At 52.8% G+C, this 20,699-nt stretch overlaps 1 protein-coding gene and 1 long non-coding RNA gene across 41 annotated transcripts in view; one reads left to right on the top strand and one right to left on the bottom strand.

The window, feature by feature from the left end:
- The window catches only part of LOC127920873 (sister chromatid cohesion protein PDS5 homolog A-like), a 128,793-nt gene that overhangs the window by 29,003 nt on the left and 79,091 nt on the right, over window positions 1-20,699 (bottom strand). Inside the window, exons 22-26 of the mRNA XM_052504901.1 lie at window positions 16,938-17,006; window positions 13,085-13,221; window positions 12,552-12,675; window positions 10,120-10,324; window positions 2,327-2,441 (exon numbers count right to left, since the gene is read on the bottom strand). Of these exons, the coding sequence (XP_052360861.1) occupies window positions 2,327-2,441; window positions 10,120-10,324; window positions 12,552-12,675; window positions 13,085-13,221; window positions 16,938-17,006 (650 nt within the window). The remainder of the gene's footprint in view (window positions 1-2,326; window positions 2,442-10,119; window positions 10,325-12,551; window positions 12,676-13,084; window positions 13,222-16,937; window positions 17,007-20,699) is intronic.
- Window positions 17,774-20,699, top strand: part of LOC127920879 (uncharacterized) — a 5,207-nt gene continuing 2,281 nt past the window's right edge. For 10 of the 40 annotated variants that reach the window (XR_008107738.1, XR_008107744.1, XR_008107774.1 and 7 more), the window contains exons 1-6: window positions 17,774-18,040; window positions 18,106-18,154; window positions 18,253-18,644; window positions 18,737-18,932; window positions 19,129-19,520; window positions 19,866-20,114. This is a non-coding gene — a long non-coding RNA (uncharacterized LOC127920879). The remainder of the gene's footprint in view (window positions 18,041-18,105; window positions 18,155-18,252; window positions 18,645-18,736; window positions 18,933-19,128; window positions 19,521-19,865; window positions 20,115-20,699) is intronic. The other 30 variants (XR_008107768.1, XR_008107766.1, XR_008107752.1 and 27 more) reach the window with 23 other exon arrangements.

Here is a 20,699-nt window from a genome sequence, read left to right as displayed (position 1 = left end):
AGGCCATGTACTGTCTGATGAAGAGGAGAGGCCATGTACTGTCTGATTGAGGAGAGATGAAGAGGAGAGACCATGTACTGTCTGATTGAGGAGAGATGAAGAGGAGAGACCATGTACTGTCTGGTTGAGGAGAGATGAAGAGGAGAGACCATGTACTGTCTGGTTGAGGAGAGATGAAGAGGAGAGATGAAGAGGAGAGGAAGATGTACTGTCTGATGAAGAGGAGAGGTGATGTACTGTCTGATGAAGAGGAGGAGAGGCCCTGTACTGTCTGGTTGAGGAGAGATGAAGAGGAGAGATGAAGAGGAGAGACCATGTACTGTCTGGTTGAGGAGAGATGAAGAGGAGAGACCATGTACTGTCTGGTTGAGGAGAGATGAAGAGGAGAGACCATGTACTGTCTGATTTAGGAGGGATGAAGAGGAGAGGTGATGTTTGTTCATGTGTGTGTGTGTGTATGGTGTGTGTGGTGTGTGTGTGTGTGTGTGTGTGTGTGTGTGTGTGTGTGTGTGTGTGTGCGCGTGCTGTGTGTATGTGTGTGTACGTGTGTGTGTGGTGTGTGTGTATGGTGTGTGTGTGTGTATGGTGTGTGATGTGTATGGTGTGTGTATGTGTATGGTGTGTGGAGATGGTGTGTGTGTGTATGTGTGTGGTGTGTGTGTAGGAGTGATGTATGTGTGTGGTGAGGCCATGTATGGTGTGTAGGTGTGTGTGTGTGTGTCTGGTTTAGGAGTGATGAAGTGTGTGTGTGTACTGTCTGTGTTGTATGGTGTGATGTGTAGAGGAGTGTATGTACTGTATGGTGTGTGTGTGTGGTTTGTGAGTGATGGTGTGTACTGTCTGGTTTAGTGTATGGTGTGTGTGTGTGTGTGTGTGTGTGTGTATGAAGTGTGTGTGTGTGTGTGTGTGGTGAAGAGGTGATGTGTGTACTGTCTGGTTGGTGAGATGAAGTGTGTGAGTGTACTGTCTGTGTGAGTGAAGTGTGTGTGTGTGTGTGTGTGTGTGTGATGTAGGTGTGTGTATGTGTGTTTAGGTGTGTGTGTAGAGTGTGCGCGTGCGTACTGTCTGGTTTGGAGTGATGTGTGTGTACGTGTGTGTGTCTGTGTTGTATGGTGTGTGTGTGTGTATGGTGTGTGTATGTGTATGGTGTGTGTGTGTGTATGGTCTGTGTGTGTGTATGGATGTGTGGAGTGTGTGTGTCTGGTGTGTGTGTGTGATGGTGTGTGTGACCATGTATGTGTGTGGTTGTGGAGTGATGAAGGTGGAGTGACCATGGTGTGTCTGGTGTGCGCGGTGTGAAGTGGAGTGTGTACGTGTGGTGTGTGTGTAGGTGTGTGTATGTGTATGGTGTGTGTATGTGTATGGTGTGTGTGTGTGTGTCTGTGAGGTGTAGATGAAGTGTGTGTATGTGTGTCTGTGTGTGATGGTGTGTGTGTGTGTACTGTCTGTGTTGTGGTGTGTGTAGGGTGTGTGTGTGTGTGTGTGTGTGTGTGTGAAGAAGGTGTGTGTATGTGTGTCTGGTTGTAGGTGTGATGTATGGTGGAGTGGTGTGTGTGTCTGGTGTGAAGAGTGTGAGTGTATGGTGTGTGTGTGTGTGTGATGAAGATGGTGTGTGTACTGTCTGGTTTATGAAGTGGAGTGTGTGTGTGTGGTGTGTGATGGTGTGTGTACTGTCTGGTGTGTGTGATGGTGTGTGTGTATGGTGTGATGTGAGGTGTGTGTGTGTGTGTACTGTCTGATGAAGAGGTGTGTGTGTGTGTCTGTGTGTGTGTGTGTGTTTTGTGTGTGTATGGTGTGTGTATGTGTCTGGTTGAGTGTATGGTGTGTGGAGTGTGTGTGTCTGGTGTGTGTATGGTGTGTGTGTGTGTGTGTGTGTATGGTGTGTGGTGTGAAGAGGTGTGACCATGTACTGTCTGGTTGTGTGTGATGAAGAGGAGTGACCATGTATGTGTGTGTTGTGTGTGGTGTGTGTGTATGGTGTGTACTGTATGGTGTGTGTGGTGATGTGTGGAGGTGTACTGTCTGGTTGTGTATGGTGTGTGTGTGTGAGACCATGTGTGTCTGTGTGTGTGGAGTGTGAAGAGGTGTGTGTATGTGTGTGGTGTGTGATGTAGGTGTGTGTGTATGGTGTGTGTGTATGGTGTGTGTGTGGTGTGTACTGTCTGTGTGTGTGTGTGTGTGTGTGTGTGTGTGTGTGTGTGTGTGTGTGTGTGTGTGTGTGTGTGTGTGTGTGTGTATGGTGTGTGTATGTGTGTATGTGTGTGTGTGTGTGTATGGTGTGTGTGTATGGTGTGTGTGTGTGTGTGTATGGTGTGTGTACACTCACTCCTTGAGGTCTCGGAGCTGTTCAAAGTCCTGTGGCTTGGTGAAGTCTGGGTCATGAGCCAACAGGTGGATCATATAAGGGACCACATACTCTGGTAGGAGAGACATCATCTTATCTATAGAGGAGAGAGGAGAGGAGGAGAGGAGGAGGGAGAGGGGGAGAGGAGGAGGAGAGGAGGGGGAGGGGAGGAGGAGGAGGAGGAGAGAGGGGAGGGAGAGGAGGGAGAGGGGAGGAGAGGAGAGGAGGAGGGAGGAGGGAGGAGAGGAGGAGGAGAGATGAGAGGAGGAGAGGGAGGAGGTAGAGGAGAGAGGAGGAGGAGGAGGGAGGGGAGGGAGGGAGGAGAGGGAGGGGAGGAGGGAGAGGAGGGAGAGGAGAGGAGAGGAGGGAGAGGAGAGGAGAGGGGAGGGAGGAGAGGAGGGAGGGGAGAGGAGGAGGAGGGTAGAGGAGGAGAGAGGGAGAGGAGGGAGGAGGGAGGGAGGAGAGGAGGAGAGGAGGGGAGGGGAGGAGGGAGGAGGAGAGGAGGGTTTAGGAGGGGAGGGAGGAGAGAGGAGGGAGGGAGAGGAGGAGAGAGGAGGAGAGGAGAGGAGGTAGGGAGGGAGGGAGAGAAGAGGGGAGAGGAGGAGAGGAGGGAGAGAGGAGGAGAGGAGAGAGGAGGGGAGGAGGAGAGAGAAGAGGAGAGATGAGGGGAGAGGAGGAGAGGGAGGTACTGTCTGGGGAGGGAGGAGAGGAAGAGGAGAGACCATGTAGGTCTGATGAGGAGGATGAAGGGAGAGACCATGTACTGGGTTGAGGAGAGATGAGAGGAGAGAGGATGTACTGTCTGGAGAGGGGAGATGAAGGGGAGAGGCCGTGAGAGGGGGAGAGGAGAGATGAAGAGGAGGGACCAGGTACTGTCTGGAGGAGGGAGAGAAGTGTGGAGGCAGGGAAGGGAGAGACCATGAGGAGGGAGAGGAGGGAGAGGGGACCAGGTACTGGGTTTAGGAGGAGAGGAGGAGGAGTAGGGGGGAGAGATGAGGAGGAGGAGAGGAGGTACTGTCTGATAGAGACCATGAGGAGAAGAGGAGAGACCATGTACTGTCTGGAGGGAGGAGGAGGGGGATGAGGGAGGGAGAGGAGGGAGAGGAGGAGAGAGAGGGAGTAGTCTGATGAGAGGAGAGGACTGTCTGGAGGAGAGGAGAGAGAGGAGAGACCATGAGGGTTGAGAGAGGAGAGGAGGGGAGAGGGGGAGTACTGGGTTGGGAGGGAAGAGGAGAGGGGAGAGGTTGAGGAGAGGGGGAGGGAGGAGAGAGGAGAGGGAGAGGAGGGAGAGGTAGGGTCTGATGAGAGGAGAGATGAGGAGGGGAGGTCTGAGAGGGGAGGGGGAGAGAGAGGATGTACTGGGTTTAGGAGGGAGAGGAGGGGAGAGGGGAGAGGAGGGGAGAGGAGGAGAGGTCAGGGGAGAGGAGATGAGAGAGGAGAGACATGACTGTCTGATTGAGGAGAGATGAGAGGAGAGGAGAGGAGAGGGAGGAGACTGTCTGGTTTAGGAGAGATGAAGAGGAGAGAGATGTACTGTCTGGTTGAGGAGGGATGAAGAGGAGGGAGGGAGGGGGAGGAGGGGAGGGAGGGGAGAGGAGGTGTTGAGGAGAGAGGAGAGGAGAGGGGGAGAGGTTGAGGAGAGGGGAGAGAGGAGAGGTGATGGAGGAGGAGGAGAGGGGAGAGGAGGGGAGTCTGGAGAGACAGGTAGGGAGGAGAGAGGGACCACATAGGAGGAGGAGAGGTGAGGGGAGAGGAGGGGAGAGGGGGAGAGGAGGAGAGAGGGGAGGAGAGGAGGATGAGAGAGGAGGGGAGAGGGAGGGGAGAGGGGGAGAGGAGGAGAGGAGGAGAGGGGAGGGAGAGGGAGGAGGGAGGGGGAGAGAGGGGAGGAGAGGAGGGAGAGGAGGGGAGAGGGGAGAGGAGGGGAGAGGAGGAGGGGAGAGGGGAGGGAGAGGAGGGGAGGGAGGGGGAGGAGGGGGAGGGAGGAGGAGAGGGCTTGGGAGAGGAGGAGAGGAGGGGAGAGGGAGGAGGAGGGGGAGGGGGAGGGGAGAGGAGGGGAGAGGGGAGAGGGAGGGAGGGGGAGGGAGAGAGGAGGGGAGAGGGGAGGAGAGGAGGGAGAGGAGAGGAGGGGAGAGGAGGAGAGGGAGGGGAGGGAGAGGAGAGGAGGGGAGAGGAGAGGAGGAGAGGAGAGGGAGGGAGAGGGGAGAGGAGGAGAGGGAGGGGAGGAGGAGGAGAGGAGGGAGGAGGGGAGGGGGAGGGAGGGGGAGGAGGGGAGAGGAGGGAGAGGAGGGGAGGAGGAGAGGAGGGGAGAGGAGGGGAGAGGAGGAGAGAGGAGGAGAGGAGGGAGAGGGAGGGGAGGAGGGAGAGGAGGGAGAGGAGGGGAGGAGGAGAGGAGGAGAGGGAGGAGAGGAGGAGGAGGAGGAGAGGAGGGGAGAGGGGGAGAGGAGGGAGAGGAGGAGAGAGGAGGAGAGGAGGGGAGGAGGGGAGGGGAGGAGAGAGGAGGAGGGAGGGGGAGGAGAGGGAGAGAGAGGAGGGGGAGAGGAGGAGGGGGAGAGGGGGAGAGAGGGGGGAGGAGGAGAGAGGGAGAGGGGGGAGAGGAGGAGAGGAGGGGAGAGGAGGGAGGAGGAGGGGAGAGGAGGAGAGGAGGGAGGAGGAGAGGGGAGAGGAGGAGAGGGAGAGGGGGAGGGGGGGAGAGGGGGGAGGGAGGGGAGAGGGGGAGAGGAGGGAGAGGAGGAGGAGGGAGGGGGAGAGGAGGGGAGGGGGAGAGGAGGGGAGGAGGGGGAGAGGAGGGGAGAGGGGGAGAGGGGAGGAGGGGGAGAGGGAGGAGAGGGGAGGGGAGAGGGGGAGGGAGGGGGAGAGAGGGGGGAGAGGAGGAGAGGAGGGGAGAGGAGGAGAGGAGGGGAGAGGGGGAGGGAGGAGAGGAGGGGAGAGAGGAGGGAGGAGGGAGAGAGGGAGGGGAGGAGGGGAGAGGAGGGGAGAGGAGGGAGGAGGGGGAGGAGAGGACTAGAGGGGGGGAGAGGAGGAGAGGGAGGGAGGGGGAGAGGAGGGAGAGTAGGGAGACAGGGGAGAGGAGAGGAGAGGAGGGGAGAGGAGGGGAGAGGGGAGAGGAGGGGAGAGGAGGGAGAGAGGAGGAGAGAGGAGGGGAGACAGGGGGAGAGAGAGAAGAGGAGGGGAGAGGAGGGAGAGGGAGGGAGAGGGGGGAGAGGAGGGGAGAGGAGGAGAGGAGGGGAGAGGAGGTTGAGGGAAGGAGGGAGAGGAACAGAGGGGAGAGGGGGAGAGGAGGAGAGGAGGAGAGGAGGGGAGAGGAGGGGAGAGGGGGAGAGGAGGGGAGAGGAGGAGAGGAGAGGAGGGGAGAGGAGGGAGAGGAGGGGGAACAGAGGGGGGAGAGGAGGAGAGGAGGAAGAGGAGGGAGAGGAGGGGGGGAGAGGGGGGAGAGGAGACAGAGGAGGGGAGGAGGGGGAGAGGAGGAGAGGAGGGGAGAACAGGAGGGGAGGGAGAGGGAGGAGAGAGGAGGGAGGGAGGAGAGGGGGAGAGGAGGAGAGGAGACAGGGGAGGAGGACTTAGTAAGAGGGGAGTATTAGGAGTCGGGGAGAGTCGGGAGGTATTAACAGTGAGGGAGAGTCGAGGATGTATTAACAGGGGTTGAGGGGGAGTCGTGGGAGAGGGGAGAGGAGGGATTAACAGAGGTTGGAGTCGGGGAGTATTAGGAGAGGAGGGGAGAGGAGGAGTATTAACAGTGGAGGAGAGTCGGTCCTGAGGAACAGGGGGTTGGAGGGTCCTGAGTATTAACAGTGAGGTTGAGGAGGGGAGGAGTCCTGATGTATTAACAGGGGTTGAGTCGTGTCCTGATGGGATTAACAGTGAGGTTGAGTCGGAGGAGATGTATTAACAGTGAGGTTGAGTCGGGTTGAGTCGGTCCTGATGTATTAACAGGGTTGAGTCGAGGGATGTATTAACAGTGAGGTTGAGTCGGGGTTGAGTCGTTAACAGTGAGGTTTAGTCGGGGGTTGAGTCATGTCCTGATGTATTAACAGTGAGGTTGAGTCGTGTCCTGATGTATTAACAGGAGGGGAGATGTATTAACAGTGGGGGAGTCGTCCTGATGTATTAACAGGGAGGAGAAGAGGAGGGGTTGAGTCATGGAGTATTAACAGTGGGGTTGAGGAGGAGAGAGGGGGAGAGGAGGAGAGGAGGGGAGTATTAACAGTGAGGTTGAGTCGTGTCCTGATGTATTAACAGTGGGGAGGTTGGAGTAGGAGAGGAGGGGAGGAGGAGAGGTATTAACAGGGGAGAGGGGGAGAGTCGGGGGAGATGTATTAACAGTGAGGGTTGAGTCGTGAGAGGTAGGAACAGGAGGGGAGGAGTGTCCTGAGATTAACAGTGAGGGAGTCGGGGAAGTCATGTCCTGAGGGGAACAGTGAGGTATTAGAAGAGGAGGGGAGTCGTGGGGGAGTCGTGTCCTGAGGATTAACAGGGGGTTGAGTCATGTCCTGAGGATTAACAGTGAGGTTGAGTCGCGGAGGGAGGGTCCTGAGTATTAACAGTGAGGTTGAGTCGTGTCCTGATGTATTAACAGTGAGAGGGGGAGTCGGGGGGGGAGGATGGGAACAGGAGGTTGAGTCGAGAGGGGGAGAGGGGGAGAGGGGGATGTATTAGGGGAGATGGGGGAGAGGGGGAGAGGGAGGAGAGGAGAAGGAGAGGGAGAAGGAGAGAGGGGAGTCGGGAGAAGGAGAGAGGGGGAGAAGGGGAGAGGGGAGAGGGAGAAGGGGGAGAAGGAGAGAGGGGGAGAAGGAGAGAGGGGGAGAGGGAGAAGGGGGAGAAGAGAGGAGGAGAAGGGGGAGGAGAGGGAGAGAAGGGGGAGAGGAGAGGGGAGAGAAGAGGGAGAGGGGGAGAGGAGAAGTCCTGAGATTAGGGGAGGTTGAGAGGGGAGAGGGGAGAGGAGATTAAGGGGAGGAGGGGGGAGAGGGGGAGAGAGGGAGGGGGAGATGTATTAACAGTGAGGAGAGAGTGGTTCTGAGGGAGAAGGAGAGAGGAGGGGAGGAGGGAGAAGGAGAAAGGAGGGGAGAGGGGAAAGGAGGAGAGGAGACAGGGGAGGAGGGACTTAGTACATTTTCTGTCCTGATGTATTAACAGTGGGGTGGAGTCGTGGGGTTGAGTCGTGTCCTGATGTATTAACAGTGGGGTTGAGTCGTGGGGTTGAGTCGTGTCCTGATGTATTAACAGTGAGGTTGAGTCGTGGGGTTGAGTCGTGTCCTGATGTATTAACAGTGGGGTTGAGTCGTGTCCTGATGTATTAACAGTGGGGTTGAGTCGTGGGGTTGAGTCGTGTCCTGATGTATTAACAGTGAGGTTGAGTCGTGTCCTGATGTATTAACAGTGGGGTTGAGTCGTGTCCTGATGTATTAACAGTGAGGTTGAGTCGTGTCCTGATGTATTAACAGTGGGGTTAAGTCGTGTCCTGATGTATTAACAGTGAGGTTGAGTCGTGTCCTGATGTATTAACAGTGGGGTTGAGTCGTGTCCTGATGTATTAACAGTGGGGTTGAGTCGTGTCCTGATGTATTAACAGTGGGGTTGAGTCGTGTCCTGATGTATTAACAGTGTTACGGTCCGGTTCACTAACCGTGGGTCAAGGGGTTGATGTGTGGTCATGTTACGGTCCGGTTCACTAACCGTGGGCCAGGGGGTTGATGTGTGGTCATGTTACGGTCCGGTTCACTAACCGTGAGTCAGGGGGTTGTTGTTACGGTGCGGTTCACTAACCGTGGGCCAGGGGGTTGATGTGTGGTCATGTTACGGTCCGGTTCACTAACCGTGGGCCAGGGGGTTGATGTGTGGTCATGTTACGGTCCGGTTCACTAACCGTGGGCCAGGGAGTTGTTGTTACGGTCCGGTTCACTAACCGTGGGTCAGGGGGTTGTTGTTACGGTCCGGTTCACTAACCGTGGGCCAGGGGGTTGTTGTTACGGTCCGGTTCACTAACCGTGGGTCAGGGGGTTGATGTGTGGTCATGTTACGGTCCGGTTCACTAACCGTGGGTCAGGGGGTTGTTGTTACGGTCCGGTTCACTAACAGTGGGCCAGGGGGTTGTTGCGGTCCGGTTCACTAACCGTGGGCCAGGGGTTGTTGTTACGGTCCGGTTCACTAACCGTGGGCCAGGGGGTTGTTGTTACGGTCCGGTTCACTAACCGTGGGCCAGGGGTTGTTGTTACGGTCGGGTTCACTTACCGTGGGTCAGGGGGTTGATGTGTGGTCATGTTACGGTCCGGTTCACTAACCGTGGGCCAGGGAGTTGTTGTTACGGACCGGTTCACTAACCGTGGGTCAGGGGTTGTTGTTACGGTCCGGTTCACTAACCGTGGGCCAGGGGGTTGTTGTTACGGTCCGGTTCACTAACCGTGGGTCAGGGGGTTGATGTGTGGTCATGTTACGGTCCGGTTCACTAACCGTGGGTCAGGGGGTTGTTGTTACGGTCCGGTTCACTAACCGTGGGCCAGGGGGTTGTTACGGTCCGGTTCACTAACCGTGGGCCAGGGGGTTGTTGTTACGGTCCGGTTCACTAACCGTGGGCCAGGGGGTTGTTGTTACGGTCCGGTTCACTAACCGTGGGCCAGGGGTTGTTGTTACGGTCCGGTTCACTAACCGTGGGCCAGGGGGTTGTTGTTACGGTCCGGTTCACTAACCGTGGGCCAGGGGGTTGTTGTTACGGTCCGGTTCACTAACCGTGGGCCAGGGGTTGTTGTTACGGTCCGGTTCACTAACCGTGGGCCAGGGGGTTGTTGTTACGGTCCGGTTCACTAACCGTGGCCAGGGGGCTGTTACGGTCCGGTTCACTAACCGTGGGCCAGGGGGTTGATGTGTGGTCATGTTACGGTCCGGTTCACTAACCGTGGGCCAGGGGGTTGATGTGTGGTCATGTTACGGTCCGGTTCACTAACCGTGGGCCAGGGAGTTGTTGTTACGGTCCGGTTCACTAACCGTGGGCCAGGGGGTTGTTGTTACGGTCCGGTTCACTAACCGTGGGCCAGGGGGTTGTTGTTACGGTCCGGTTCACTAACCGTGGGTCAGGGGGTTGATGTGGGTCATGTTACGGTCCGGTTCACTAACCGTGGGTCAGGGGTTGTTGTTACGGTCCGGTTCACTAACAGTGGGCCAGGGGGGTTGTTACGGTCCGGTTCACTAACCGTGGCCAGGGGGTTGTTGTTACGGTCCGGTTCACTAACCGCAGGGCCAGGGGGTTGTTGTTACGGTCCGGTTCACTAACCGTGGGCCAGGGGTTGTTGTTACGGTCGGGTTCACTAACCGTGGGTCAGGGGGTTGTTGTTACGGTCCGGTTCACTAACCGTGGGCCAGGGGGTTGTTACGGTCCGGTTCACTAACCGTGGGCCAGGGGGTTGTTGTTACGGTCCGGTTCACTAACCGTGGGCCAGGGGGTTGTTGTTACGGTCCGGTTCACTAACCGTGGGCCAGGGGGTTGTTGTTACGGTCCGGTTCACTAACCGTGGGCCAGGGGGTTGTTGTTACGGTCCGGTTCACTAACCGTGGGCCAGGGGGTGTTGTTACGGTCCGGTTCACTAACCGTGGGCCAGGGGTTGTTGTTACGGTCCGGTTCACTAACCGTGGGCCAGGGGGTTGTTGTTACGGTCCGGTTCACTAACCGTGGGCCAGGGGGTTGTTGTTACGGTCCGGTTCACTAACCGTGGGCCAGGGGGTTGTTGTTACGGTCCGGTTCACTAACCGTGGGCCAGGGGGTTGTTGTTACGGTCCGGTTCACTAACCGTGGGCCAGGGGGTTGTTGTTGATGAATTCCCGTCTGATACTGATGTTCTTGAGCAGACACTGTCTGGCGTGGGCCCTCCTCTCCTTGACCGGGTCTTTGGCACACAGCGAGAAGACGGCCAGGTACTCTAACGGGAGGAGCAGCTTGACCAGAGCCAGGTGTAACTTCTGGGCAAAGATCTGACGCACCTGGTAACACTCATCCTGCAGGAGACCACAGAACACGTCAACAACAAGGACAGAACACTACAACAACAACAAGGACAGAACACTACAACAACAAGGACAGAACACTTCAACAACAACAAGGACAGAACACTTCAACAACAACAAGGACAGAACACTACAACAACAACAAGGACAGAACACTACAACAACAAGGACAGAACACTACAACAACAAGGACAGAACACTACAACAACAAGGACAGAACACTACAACAACAAGGACAGAACACTTCAACAACAACAAGGACAGAACACTACAACAACAACAAGGACAGAACACTACAACAACAAGGACAGAACACTACAACAACAACAAGGACAGAACACTTCAACAACAAGGACAGAACACTTCAACAACAACAAGGACAGAACACTACAACAACAACAAGGACAGAACACTTCAACACTTCCTAAAGTCCCACCCTGACAGAAACGTGTCCTAAAGTCCCACCCTGACAGAAACGTGTCCTAAAGTCCCACCCTGACAGAAACGTGTCCTAAAGTCCCACCCTGACAGAAACATGTCCTAAAGTCCCACCCTGACAGAAACGTGTCCTAAAGTCCCACCCTGACAGAAACATGTCCTAAAGTCCCACCCTGACAGAAACATGTCCTAAAGTCCCACCCTGACAGAAACGTGTCCTAAAGTCCCACCCTGACAGAAACATGTCCTAAAGTCCCACCCTGACAGAAACGTGTCCTAAAGTCCCACCCTGACAGAAACGTCCCTAAAGTCCCACCCTGACAGACAGTCTGACAGAAACGTGTCCTAAAGTCCCACCCTGACAGAAACATGTCCTAAAGTCCCACCCTGACAGAAACGTGTCCTAAAGTCCCACCCTGACAGAAACGTGTCCTAAAGTCCCACCCTGACAGAAACGTGTCCTAAAGTCCCACCCTGACAGACAGTCTGACAGAAACGTGTCCTAAAGTCCCACCCTGACAGAAACATGTCCTAAAGTCCCACCCTGACAGAAACGTGTCCTAAAGTCCCACCCTGACAGAAACGTGTCCTAAAGTCCCACCCTGACAGACAGTCTGACAGAAACGTGTCCTAAAGTCCCACCCTGACAGAAACGTGTCCTAAAGTCCCACCCTGACAGACAGTTTGACAGAAACGTGTCCTAAAGTCCCACCCCGACAGACAGTCTTACGTTGATAACCAGCCCACCCTGACAGACAGTCTGACAGAAACGTGTCCTAAAGTCCCACCCTGACAGACAGTTTGACAGAAACGTGTCCTAAAGTCCCACCTTGACACAGTCTGACAGAAACATGTCCTAAAGTCCCACCCCGACAGACAGTTTGACAGAAACGTGTCCTAAAGTCCCACCCCGACAGACAGTCTGACAGAAACGTGTCCTAAAGTCCCACCCCGACAGACAGTCTTACGTTGATAACCAGCCCACCCTGACAGACAGTCTGACAGAAACGTGTCCTAAAGTCCCACCCCGACAGAAACGTGTCCTAAAGTCCCACCCTGACAGACAGTTTGACAGAAACGTGTCCTAAAGTCCCACCTTGACACAGTCTGACAGAAACGTGTCCTAAAGTCCCACCCCGACAGACAGTCTGACAGAAACATGTCCTAAAGTCCCACCCCGACAGAAACGTGTCCTAAAGTCCCACCCTGACAGACAGTTTGACAGAAACGTGTCCTAAAGTCCCACCTTGACACAGTCTGACAGAAACATGTCCTAAAGTCCCACCCCGACAGACAGTTTGACAGAAACGTGTCCTAAAGTCCCACCCCGACAGACAGTCTTACGTTGATAACCAGCCCACCCTGACAGACAGTTTGACAGAAACGTGTCCTAAAGTCCCACCCCGACAGACAGTCTGACAGAAACATGTCCTAAAGTCCCACCCCGACAGAAACGTGTCCTAAAGTCCCACCCTGACAGACAGTTTGACAGAAACGTGTCCTAAAGTCCCACCTTGACACAGTCTGACAGAAACATGTCCTAAAGTCCCACCCCGACAGAAACGTGTCCTAAAGTCCCACCCCGACAGACAGTCTTACGTTGATAACCAGCCCACCCTGACAGACAGTCTGACAGAAACGTGTCCTAAAGTCCCACCCCGACAGAAACGTGTCCTAAAGTCCCACCCTGACAGACAGTCTTACGTTGATAACCAGCCCACCCCGACAGACAGTCTGACAGAAACGTGTCCTAAAGTCCCACCCTGACAGACAGTCTTACGTTGATAACCAGCCCACAGAGCTGGAACTGTTCCGGTGTGATGATGTCATGGTAAACCGGCTCCTGGGCCAGCTTCATGATGGCTCCTCCTGCTGCCAGACGCAGACGAGACATGTCTGACTTACTGCGGGAGGAAGAGGAGGAAGAGATGTGAGTAAATGAGCATGAATTGCTATTTTGTAACCTACCCCCCCAAAACGCAGTTAGCCTGACCGCTTAACCAACGACCTCTAATCCCTAACCTTCAACACCTGACCCAGAGGTCTCCCTCTGAGACCAGCATGGCTGACAGCAGTCTGACCTCTGACCTCCACATACCTGATCTTCTTCTGTTCTGCGAGGTCTCCCTCTGAGACCAGCATGGCTGACAGCAGTCTGACCTCTGACCTCTACATACCTGATCTTCTTCTGTTCTGTGAGGTCTCCCTCTCAGACCAGCGTTGTTGACCTCTGACCTCCACATACCTGCTCTTTTTCTGTTCTGTGAGGTCTCCCTCTCAGACCAGCGTTGTTGACCTCTGACCTCCACATACCTGATCTTCTTCTGTTCTGTGAGGTCTCCCTCCGAGACCAGCATGGCGGACAGCAGTCGGAGGGTGGAGTTGGCCGATTTAGACTGGTTGTTCTTCATACCGAGGAGCCAACGCACCAACAGCTTAATGGCCTGGACCTGGGGAGGAGAGACGGAGAGAGGGAGGACAGAGAAAGGGAGAGGAGAGCAACTCAGTTGGTAGAGCATAGTGCTTGAAATTACCAGGGTTATAGGTTTGAGTCCCACTGGGGACCCGTGTGGGGGGAAAGTATTAGAAAAGAGAGAGGTAGAGGAGAGCGAGGGACAGAGAGAGACAGGAGGAGAGCGAGGGACAGAAAGAGAGAGGAGAGCGAGGGACAGAAAGAGAGAGGAGAGCGAGGGACAGAGAGAGAGGAGGAGAGCGAGGGACAGAGAGAGAGGAGAGTGAGGGACAGAGAGAGAGGAGAGTGAGGGACAGAGAGAGAGGAGAGTGAGGGACAGAGAGAGAGGAGAGCAAGGGACAGAAAGAGAGAGGAGAGCGAGGGACAGAGAGAGGGACAGAAAGAGAGGAGGAGTGCGAGGGACAGAGAGCGAGGCGGAGAGCGAGGGACAGAAAGAGGACAGAGAGCGAGGGACAGAAAGAGAGGAGGAGAGCGAGGGACAGAGAGCGAGGAGGAGAGCGAGGGACAGAAAGAGAGGAGGAGAGCGAGGGACAGAGAGAGAGGAGGAGAGCGAGGGACAGAGAGATCGAGGAGGAGAGCGAGGGACAGAAAGAGAGAGGAGGAGAGCGAGGGACAGAAAGAGAGAGGAGGAGAGCGAGGGACAGAAAGAGAGAGGAGGAGAGCGAGGGACAGAAAGAGAGAGGAGGAGAGCGAGGGACAGAAAGAGAGAGGAGGAGAGCGAGGGACAGAAAGAGAGAGGAGAGGAGAGCGAGGACAGAAAGAAATAGAGGAGGAGAGCGAGGGACAGAAAGAGAGAGAGGCACAGGGACAGAAGAGAGAGGAGAGCGAGGACAGAAAGAGAGGAGGGAGAGCGAGGGACAGAAAGAGAGAGGAGGAGAGCGAGGACAGAAAGAGAGAGGAGGGGAGAGCGAGGGACAGAAAGAGAGAGGAGGAGAGCGAGGGACAGAAAGAGAGAGGAGGAGAGCGAGGGACAGAAAGAGAGAGGAGGAGAGCGAGGGACAGAAAGAGAGGGGAGGAGAGCGAGGGACAGAAAGAGAGAGGAGAGATATGTAGAGAGTGTAGTTACCTCAGGAGAGTGTAGTTAGGAGGAGATATGTAGAGTGTAGTTAGGAGGAGATATGTAGAGTGTAGTTACCTCAGGAGAGTGTAGTTAGGAGGAGATATGTAGAGTGTAGTTACCTCAGGAGAGTGTAGTTAGGAGGAGATATGTAGAGTGTAGTTACCTCAGGAGAGTGTAGTTAGGAGGAGATATGTAGAGTGTAGTTACCTCAGGAGAGTGTAGTTAGGAGGAGATATGTAGAGTGTAGTTAGGAGGAGAGAGTGTAGTTAGGAGGATAGTAGAGTGTAGTTAGGAGGAGATATGTAGAGTGTAGTTACCTGTAGTTAGGAGAGTGTAGTTAGGAGGAGATATGTAGAGTGTAGTTACCTCAGGAGAGTGTAGTTAGGAGGAGATATGTAGAGATTACCTGTAGGAGAGTGTAGTTACCTCAGGAGAGTGTAGTTAGGAGGAGATATGTAGAGAGTGTAGTTACCTTAGGAGAGTGTAGTTAGAGGAGATATGTAGAGTGTAGTTACCTCAGGAGAGTGTAGTTAGGAGGAGATATGTAGAGTGTAGTTACCTTAGGAGAGTGTAGTTAGGAGGAGATATGTAGAGTGTAGTTAGGAGAAGATATGTAGTGTGTTAGTTATCAGGAGAGTGTAGTTAGGAGGAGATATGTAGAGTGTAGTTACCTCAGGAGAGTGTAGTTAGGAGGAGATATGTAGAGTGTAGTTACCTAAGGAGAGTGTAGTTAGGAGGAGATATGTAGAGGAGGTAGATATGTAAGGAGAGTGTAGTTACCTCAGGAGAGTGTAGTTAGGAGGAGATATGTAGAGAGTGTAGTTACCTCAGGAGAGTGTAGTTAGGAGGAGATATGTAGAGTGTAGTTACCTCAGGAGAGTGTAGTTAGGAGGAGATATGTAGAGAGTGTAGTTACCTCAGGAGAGTGTAGTTAGGAGGAGATATGTAGAGTGTAGTTACCTCAGGAGAGTGTAGTTAGGAGGAGATATGTAGAGTGTAGTTACCTCAGGAGAGTGTAGTTACCTCAGGAGAGTGTAGTTAGGAGGAGATATGTAGAGTGTAGTTACCTCAGGAGAGTGTAGTTAGGAGGAGATATGTAGAGTGTAGTTACCTCAGGAGAGTGTAGTTAGGAGGAGATATGTAGAGTGTAGTTACCTCAGGAGAGTGTAGTTAGGAGGAGATATGTAGAGTGTAGTTACCTCAGGAGAGTGTAGTTAGGAGGAGATATGTAGAGTGTAGTTACCTCAGGAGAGTGTAGTTAGGAGGAGATATGTAGAGTGTAGTTACCTCAGGAGAGTGTAGTTACCTCAGGAGAGTGTAGTTAGGAGGAGATATGTAGAGTGTAGTTACCTCAGGAGAGTGTAGTTAGGAGGAGATATGTAGAGTGTAGTTAGGAGGAGATATGTAGAGTGTAGTTAGGAGGAGATATGTAGAGTGTAGTTACCTCAGGAGAGTGTAGTTAGGAGGAGATATGTAGAGTGTAGTTACCTCAGGAGAGTGTAGTTAGGAGGAGTATATCAGGAGAGTGTAGTTAGGAGGAGATATGGAGAGTGTAGTTACCTTAGGGAGAGTGTAGTTAGGAGGAGATATGTAGAGAGTGTAGTTACCTTAGGAGAGTGTAGTTAGGAGGAGATATGGAGAGTGTAGTTAGGAGGAGATATGTAGAGTGTAGTTACCTTAGGAGAGTGTAGTTAGGAGGTGATATGGAGAGTGTAGTTAGGAGGAGATATGTAGAGTGTAGTTACCTCAGGAGAGTGTAGTTAGGAGGAGATATGTAGAGTGTAGTTACCTCAGGAGAGTGTAGTTAGGAGGAGATATGTAGAGAGTGTAGTTACCTAAGGAGAGTGTAGTTACCTCAGGAGAGTGTAGTTAGGAGGAGATATGTAGAGAGTGTAGTTACCTCAGGAGAGTGTAGTTAGGAGGAGATATGTAGAGTGTAGTTACCTCAGGAGAGTGTAGTTAGGAGGAGATATGTAGAGTGTAGTTACCTCAGGAGAGTGTAGTTAGGAGGAGATATGTAGAGTGTAGTTACCTCAGGAGAGTGTAGTTACCTCAGGAGAGTGTAGTTAGGAGGAGATATGTAGAGTGTAGTTACCTCAGGAGAGTGTAGTTAGGAGGAGATATGTAGAGTGTAGTTACCTCAGGAGAGTGTAGTTAGGAGGAGATATGTAGAGTGTAGTTACCTCAGGAGAGTGTAGTTAGGAGGAGATATGTAGAGTGTAGTTAGGAGGAGATATGTAGAGTGTAGTTAGGAGGAGATATGTAGAGTGTAGTTACCTCAGGAGAGTGTAGTTAGGAGGAGATATGTAGAGTGTAGTTACCTCAGGAGAGTGTAGTTAGGAGGAGATATGTAGAGTGTAGTTACCTCAGGAGAGTGTAGTTAGGAGGAGATATGTAGAGTGTAGTTACCTCAGGAGAGTGTAGTTAGGAGGAGATATGTAGAGAGTGTAGTTACCTCAGGAGAGTGTAGTTAGGAGGAGATATGTAGAGTGTAGTTACCTCAGGAGAGTGTAGTTAGGAGGAGATATGTAGAGTGTAGTTACCTCAGGAGAGTGTAGTTAGGAGGAGATATGTAGAGTGTAGTTACCTCAGGAGAGTGTAGTTAGGAGGAGATATGTAGAGAGTGTAGTTACCTTAGCCAGCACCTCAGGAGAAACTTCTTCGTCAGATGTCCACAGCTTCCCATTTTTGTTTCCTAGAGACTGGAGACACTTTATTATATATATATACATTACATACCCAGTGTCCCTCTCTACAACCCCTGTTTCCTAGAGACTGGAGACACTTTATTATATATATATACATTACATACCCAGTGTCCCTCTCTACAACCCCTGTTTCCTAGAGACTGGAGACACTTTATTATATATATACCCATTACATACCCAGTGTCCCTCTCTACAACCCCTGTTTCCTAGAGACTGGAGACACTTTATTATATATATATACATTACATACCCAGTGTCCCTCTCTACAACCCCTGTTTCCTAGAGACTGGAGACACTTTATTATATATATATACATTACATACCCAGTGTCCCTCTCTACAACCCCTGTTTCCTAGAGACTGGAGACACTTTATTATATATATATACATTACATACCCAGTGTGGTGAAACACGACCCCTCTTTATTATATATATACTACAACCCCTGTTTCCTAGAGACTGGAGACACAAGATGGTGAAGCACTAGCAGCACATCCCCTCTTTATTATATATATATACATTACATACCCAGTGTGTCCCTCTCTACAACCCCTGTGTCTTTAGGTGAGACACTTTAGCAGTGTCCCTACATTACATACAATCCCTGTGTCTTTAGGTGACCCAAGCACTAGCAGTGTCCCTCTACAATACAATCCCTGTGTCTTTAGGTGACCCAAGCACTAGCAGTGTCCCTCTCTACAATCCCTGTGTCTTTAAGCACTAGCAGTGACCCAAGCTTTAGGTGACTAGCAGTGTCCCTCTCTACAATCCCTGTGTCTTTAGGTGACCCAAGCACTAGCAGTGTCCCTCTCTACAATCCCTGTGTCTTTAGGTGACCCAAGCACTAGCAGTGTCCCTCTCTACAATCCCTGTGTCTTTAGGTGACCCAAGCACTAGCAGTGTCCCTCTCTACAACCCCTGTGTCTTTAGGTGACCCAAGCACTAGCAGTGTCCCTCTCTACAATCCCTGTGTCTTTAGGTGACCCAAGCACTAGCAGTGTCCCTCTCTACAACCCCTGTGTCTTTAGGTGACCCAAGCACTAGTGTCCCTCTCTAGTGTCCAGTGTCCTCTCTACAATCCCTGTGTCTTTAGGTGACCCAAGCACTAGCAGTGTCCCTCTCTACAACCCCTGTGTCTTTAGGTGACCCAAGCACTAGCAGTGTCCCTCTCTACAATCCCTGTGTCTTTAGGTGACCCAAGCACTAGCAGTGTCCCTCTCTACAATCCCTGTGTCTTTAGGTGACCCAAGCACTAGCAGTGTCCCTCTCTACAACCCCTGTGTCTTTAGGTGACCCAAGCACTAGCAGTGTCCCTCTCTACAACCCCTGTGTCTTTAGGTGACCCAAGCACTAGCAGTGTCCCTCTCTACAACCCCTGTGTCTTTAGGTGACCCAAGCACTAGCAGTGTCCCTCTCTACAACCCCTGTGTCTTTAGGTGACCCAAGCACTAGCAGTGTCCCTCTCTACAACCCCTGTGTCTTTAGGTGACCCAAGCACTAGCAGTGTCCCTCTCTACAATCCCTGTGTCTTTAGGTGACCCAAGCACTAGCAGTGTCCCTCTCTACAATCCCTGTGTCTTTAGGTGACCCAAGCACTAGCAGTGTCCCTCTCTACAATCCCTGTGTCTTTAGGTGACCCAAGCACTAGCCCCTCTCTACAATCCCTGTGTCTTTAGGTGACCCAAGCACTAGCAGTGTCCCTCTCTACAACCCTGTGTCTTTAGGTGACCCAAGCACTAGCAGTGTCCCTCTCTACAACCCCTGTGTCTTTAGGTGACCCAAGCACTAGCAGTGTCCCTCTCTACAATCCCTGTGTCTTTAGGTGACCCAAGCACTAGCAGTGTCCCTCTCTACAACCCCTGTGTCTTTAGGTGACCCAAGCACTAGCAGTGTCCCTCTCTACAATCCCTGTGTCTTTAGGTGACCCAAGCACTAGCAGTGTCCCTCTCTACAATCCCTGTGTCTTTAGGTGACCCAAGCACTAGCAGTGTCCCTCTCTACAATCCCTGTGTCTTTAGGTGACCCAAGCACTAGCAGTGTCCCTCTTTACAATCCCTGTGTCTTTAGGTGACCCAAGCACTAGCAGTGTCCCTCTTTACAATCCCTGTGTCTTTAGGTGACCCAAGCACTAGCAGTGTCCCTCTCTACAACCCCTGTGTCTTTAGGTGACCCAAGCACTAGCAGTGTCCCTCTTTACAACCCCTGTGTCTTTAGGTGACCCAAGCACTAGCAGTGTCCCTCTCTACAATCCCTGTGTCTTTAGGTGACCCAAGCACTAGCAGTGTCCCTCTTTACAATCCCTGTGTCTTTAGGTGACCCAAGCACTAGCAGTGTCCCTCTTTACAATCCCTGTGTCTTTAGGTGACCCAAGCACTAGCAGTGTCCCTCTTTACAACCCCTGTGTCTTTAGGTGACCCAAGCACTAGCAGTGTCCCTCTCTACAATCCCTGTGTCTTTAGGTGACCCAAGCACTAGCAGTGTCCCTCTTTACAATCCCTGTGTCTTTAGGTGACCCAAGCACTAGCAGTGTCCCTCTCAATACAATCCCTGTGTCTTTAGGTGACCCAAGCACTAGCAGTGTCCCTCTTTACAATCCCTGTGTCTTTAGGTGACCCAAGCACTAGCAGTGTCCCTCTTTACAATCCCTGTGTCTTTAGGTGACCCAAGCACTAGCAGTGTCCCTCTTTACAATCCCTGTGTCTTTAGGTGACCCAAGCACTAGCAGTGTCCCTCTTTACAATCCCTGTGTCTTTAGGTGACCCAAGCACTAGCAGTGTCCCTCTTTACAATCCCTGTGTCTTTAGGTGACCCAAGCACTAGCAGTGTCCCTCTCTACAATCCCTGTGTCTTTAGGTGACCCAAGCACTAGCAGTGTCCCTCTTTACAATCCCTGTGTCTTTAGGTGACCCAAGCACTAGCAGTGTCCCTCTTTACAATCCCTGTGTCTTTAGGTGACCCAAGCACTAGCAGTGTCCCTCTTTACAATCCCCCTGTGTCTTTAGGTGACCCAAGCACTAGCAGTGTCCCTCTTTACAATCCCTGTGTCTTTAGGTGACCCAAGCACTAGCAGTGTCCCTCTTTACAATCCCTGTGTGTCTTTAGGTGACCCAAGCACTAGCAGTGTCCCTCTTTACAATCCCCTGTGTCTTTAGGTGACCCAAGCACTAGCAGTGTCCCTCTTTACAATCCCCCTGTGTCTTTAGGTGACCCAAGCACTAGCAGTGTCCCTCTTTACAATCCCCTGTGTCTTTAGGTGACCCAAGCACTAGCAGTGTCCCTCTTACAATCCCCTGTGTCTTTAGGTGACCCAAGCACTAGCAGTGTCCCTCTTTACAATCCCCCTGTGTCTTTAGGTGACCCAAGCACTAGCAGTGTCCCTCTTTACAATCCCCTGTGTCTTTAGGTGACCCAAGCACTAGCAGTGTCCCTCTTTACAATCCCTGTGTCTTTAGGTGACCCAAGCACTAGCAGTGTCCCTCTTTACAATCCCTGTGTCTTTAGGTGACCCAAGCACTAGCAGTGTCCCTCTCTACAATCCCTGTGTCTTTAGGTGACCCAAGCACTAGCAGTGTCCCTCTCTACAATCCCCTGTGTCTTTAGGTGACCCAAGCACTAGCAGTGTCCCTCTTACAATCCCTGTGTCTTTAGGTGACCCAAGCACTAGCAGTGTCCCTCTCTACAATCCCC

Source organism: Oncorhynchus keta, unplaced genomic scaffold (assembly GCF_023373465.1).
Source record: "Oncorhynchus keta strain PuntledgeMale-10-30-2019 unplaced genomic scaffold, Oket_V2 Un_contig_2103_pilon_pilon, whole genome shotgun sequence".
Classification (NCBI taxonomy): domain Eukaryota; kingdom Metazoa; phylum Chordata; class Actinopteri; order Salmoniformes; family Salmonidae; genus Oncorhynchus; species Oncorhynchus keta.
The sequence above is the reverse complement of the archived record's forward strand: the minus strand, read 5'-3'. Positions and strand labels throughout refer to the sequence as shown.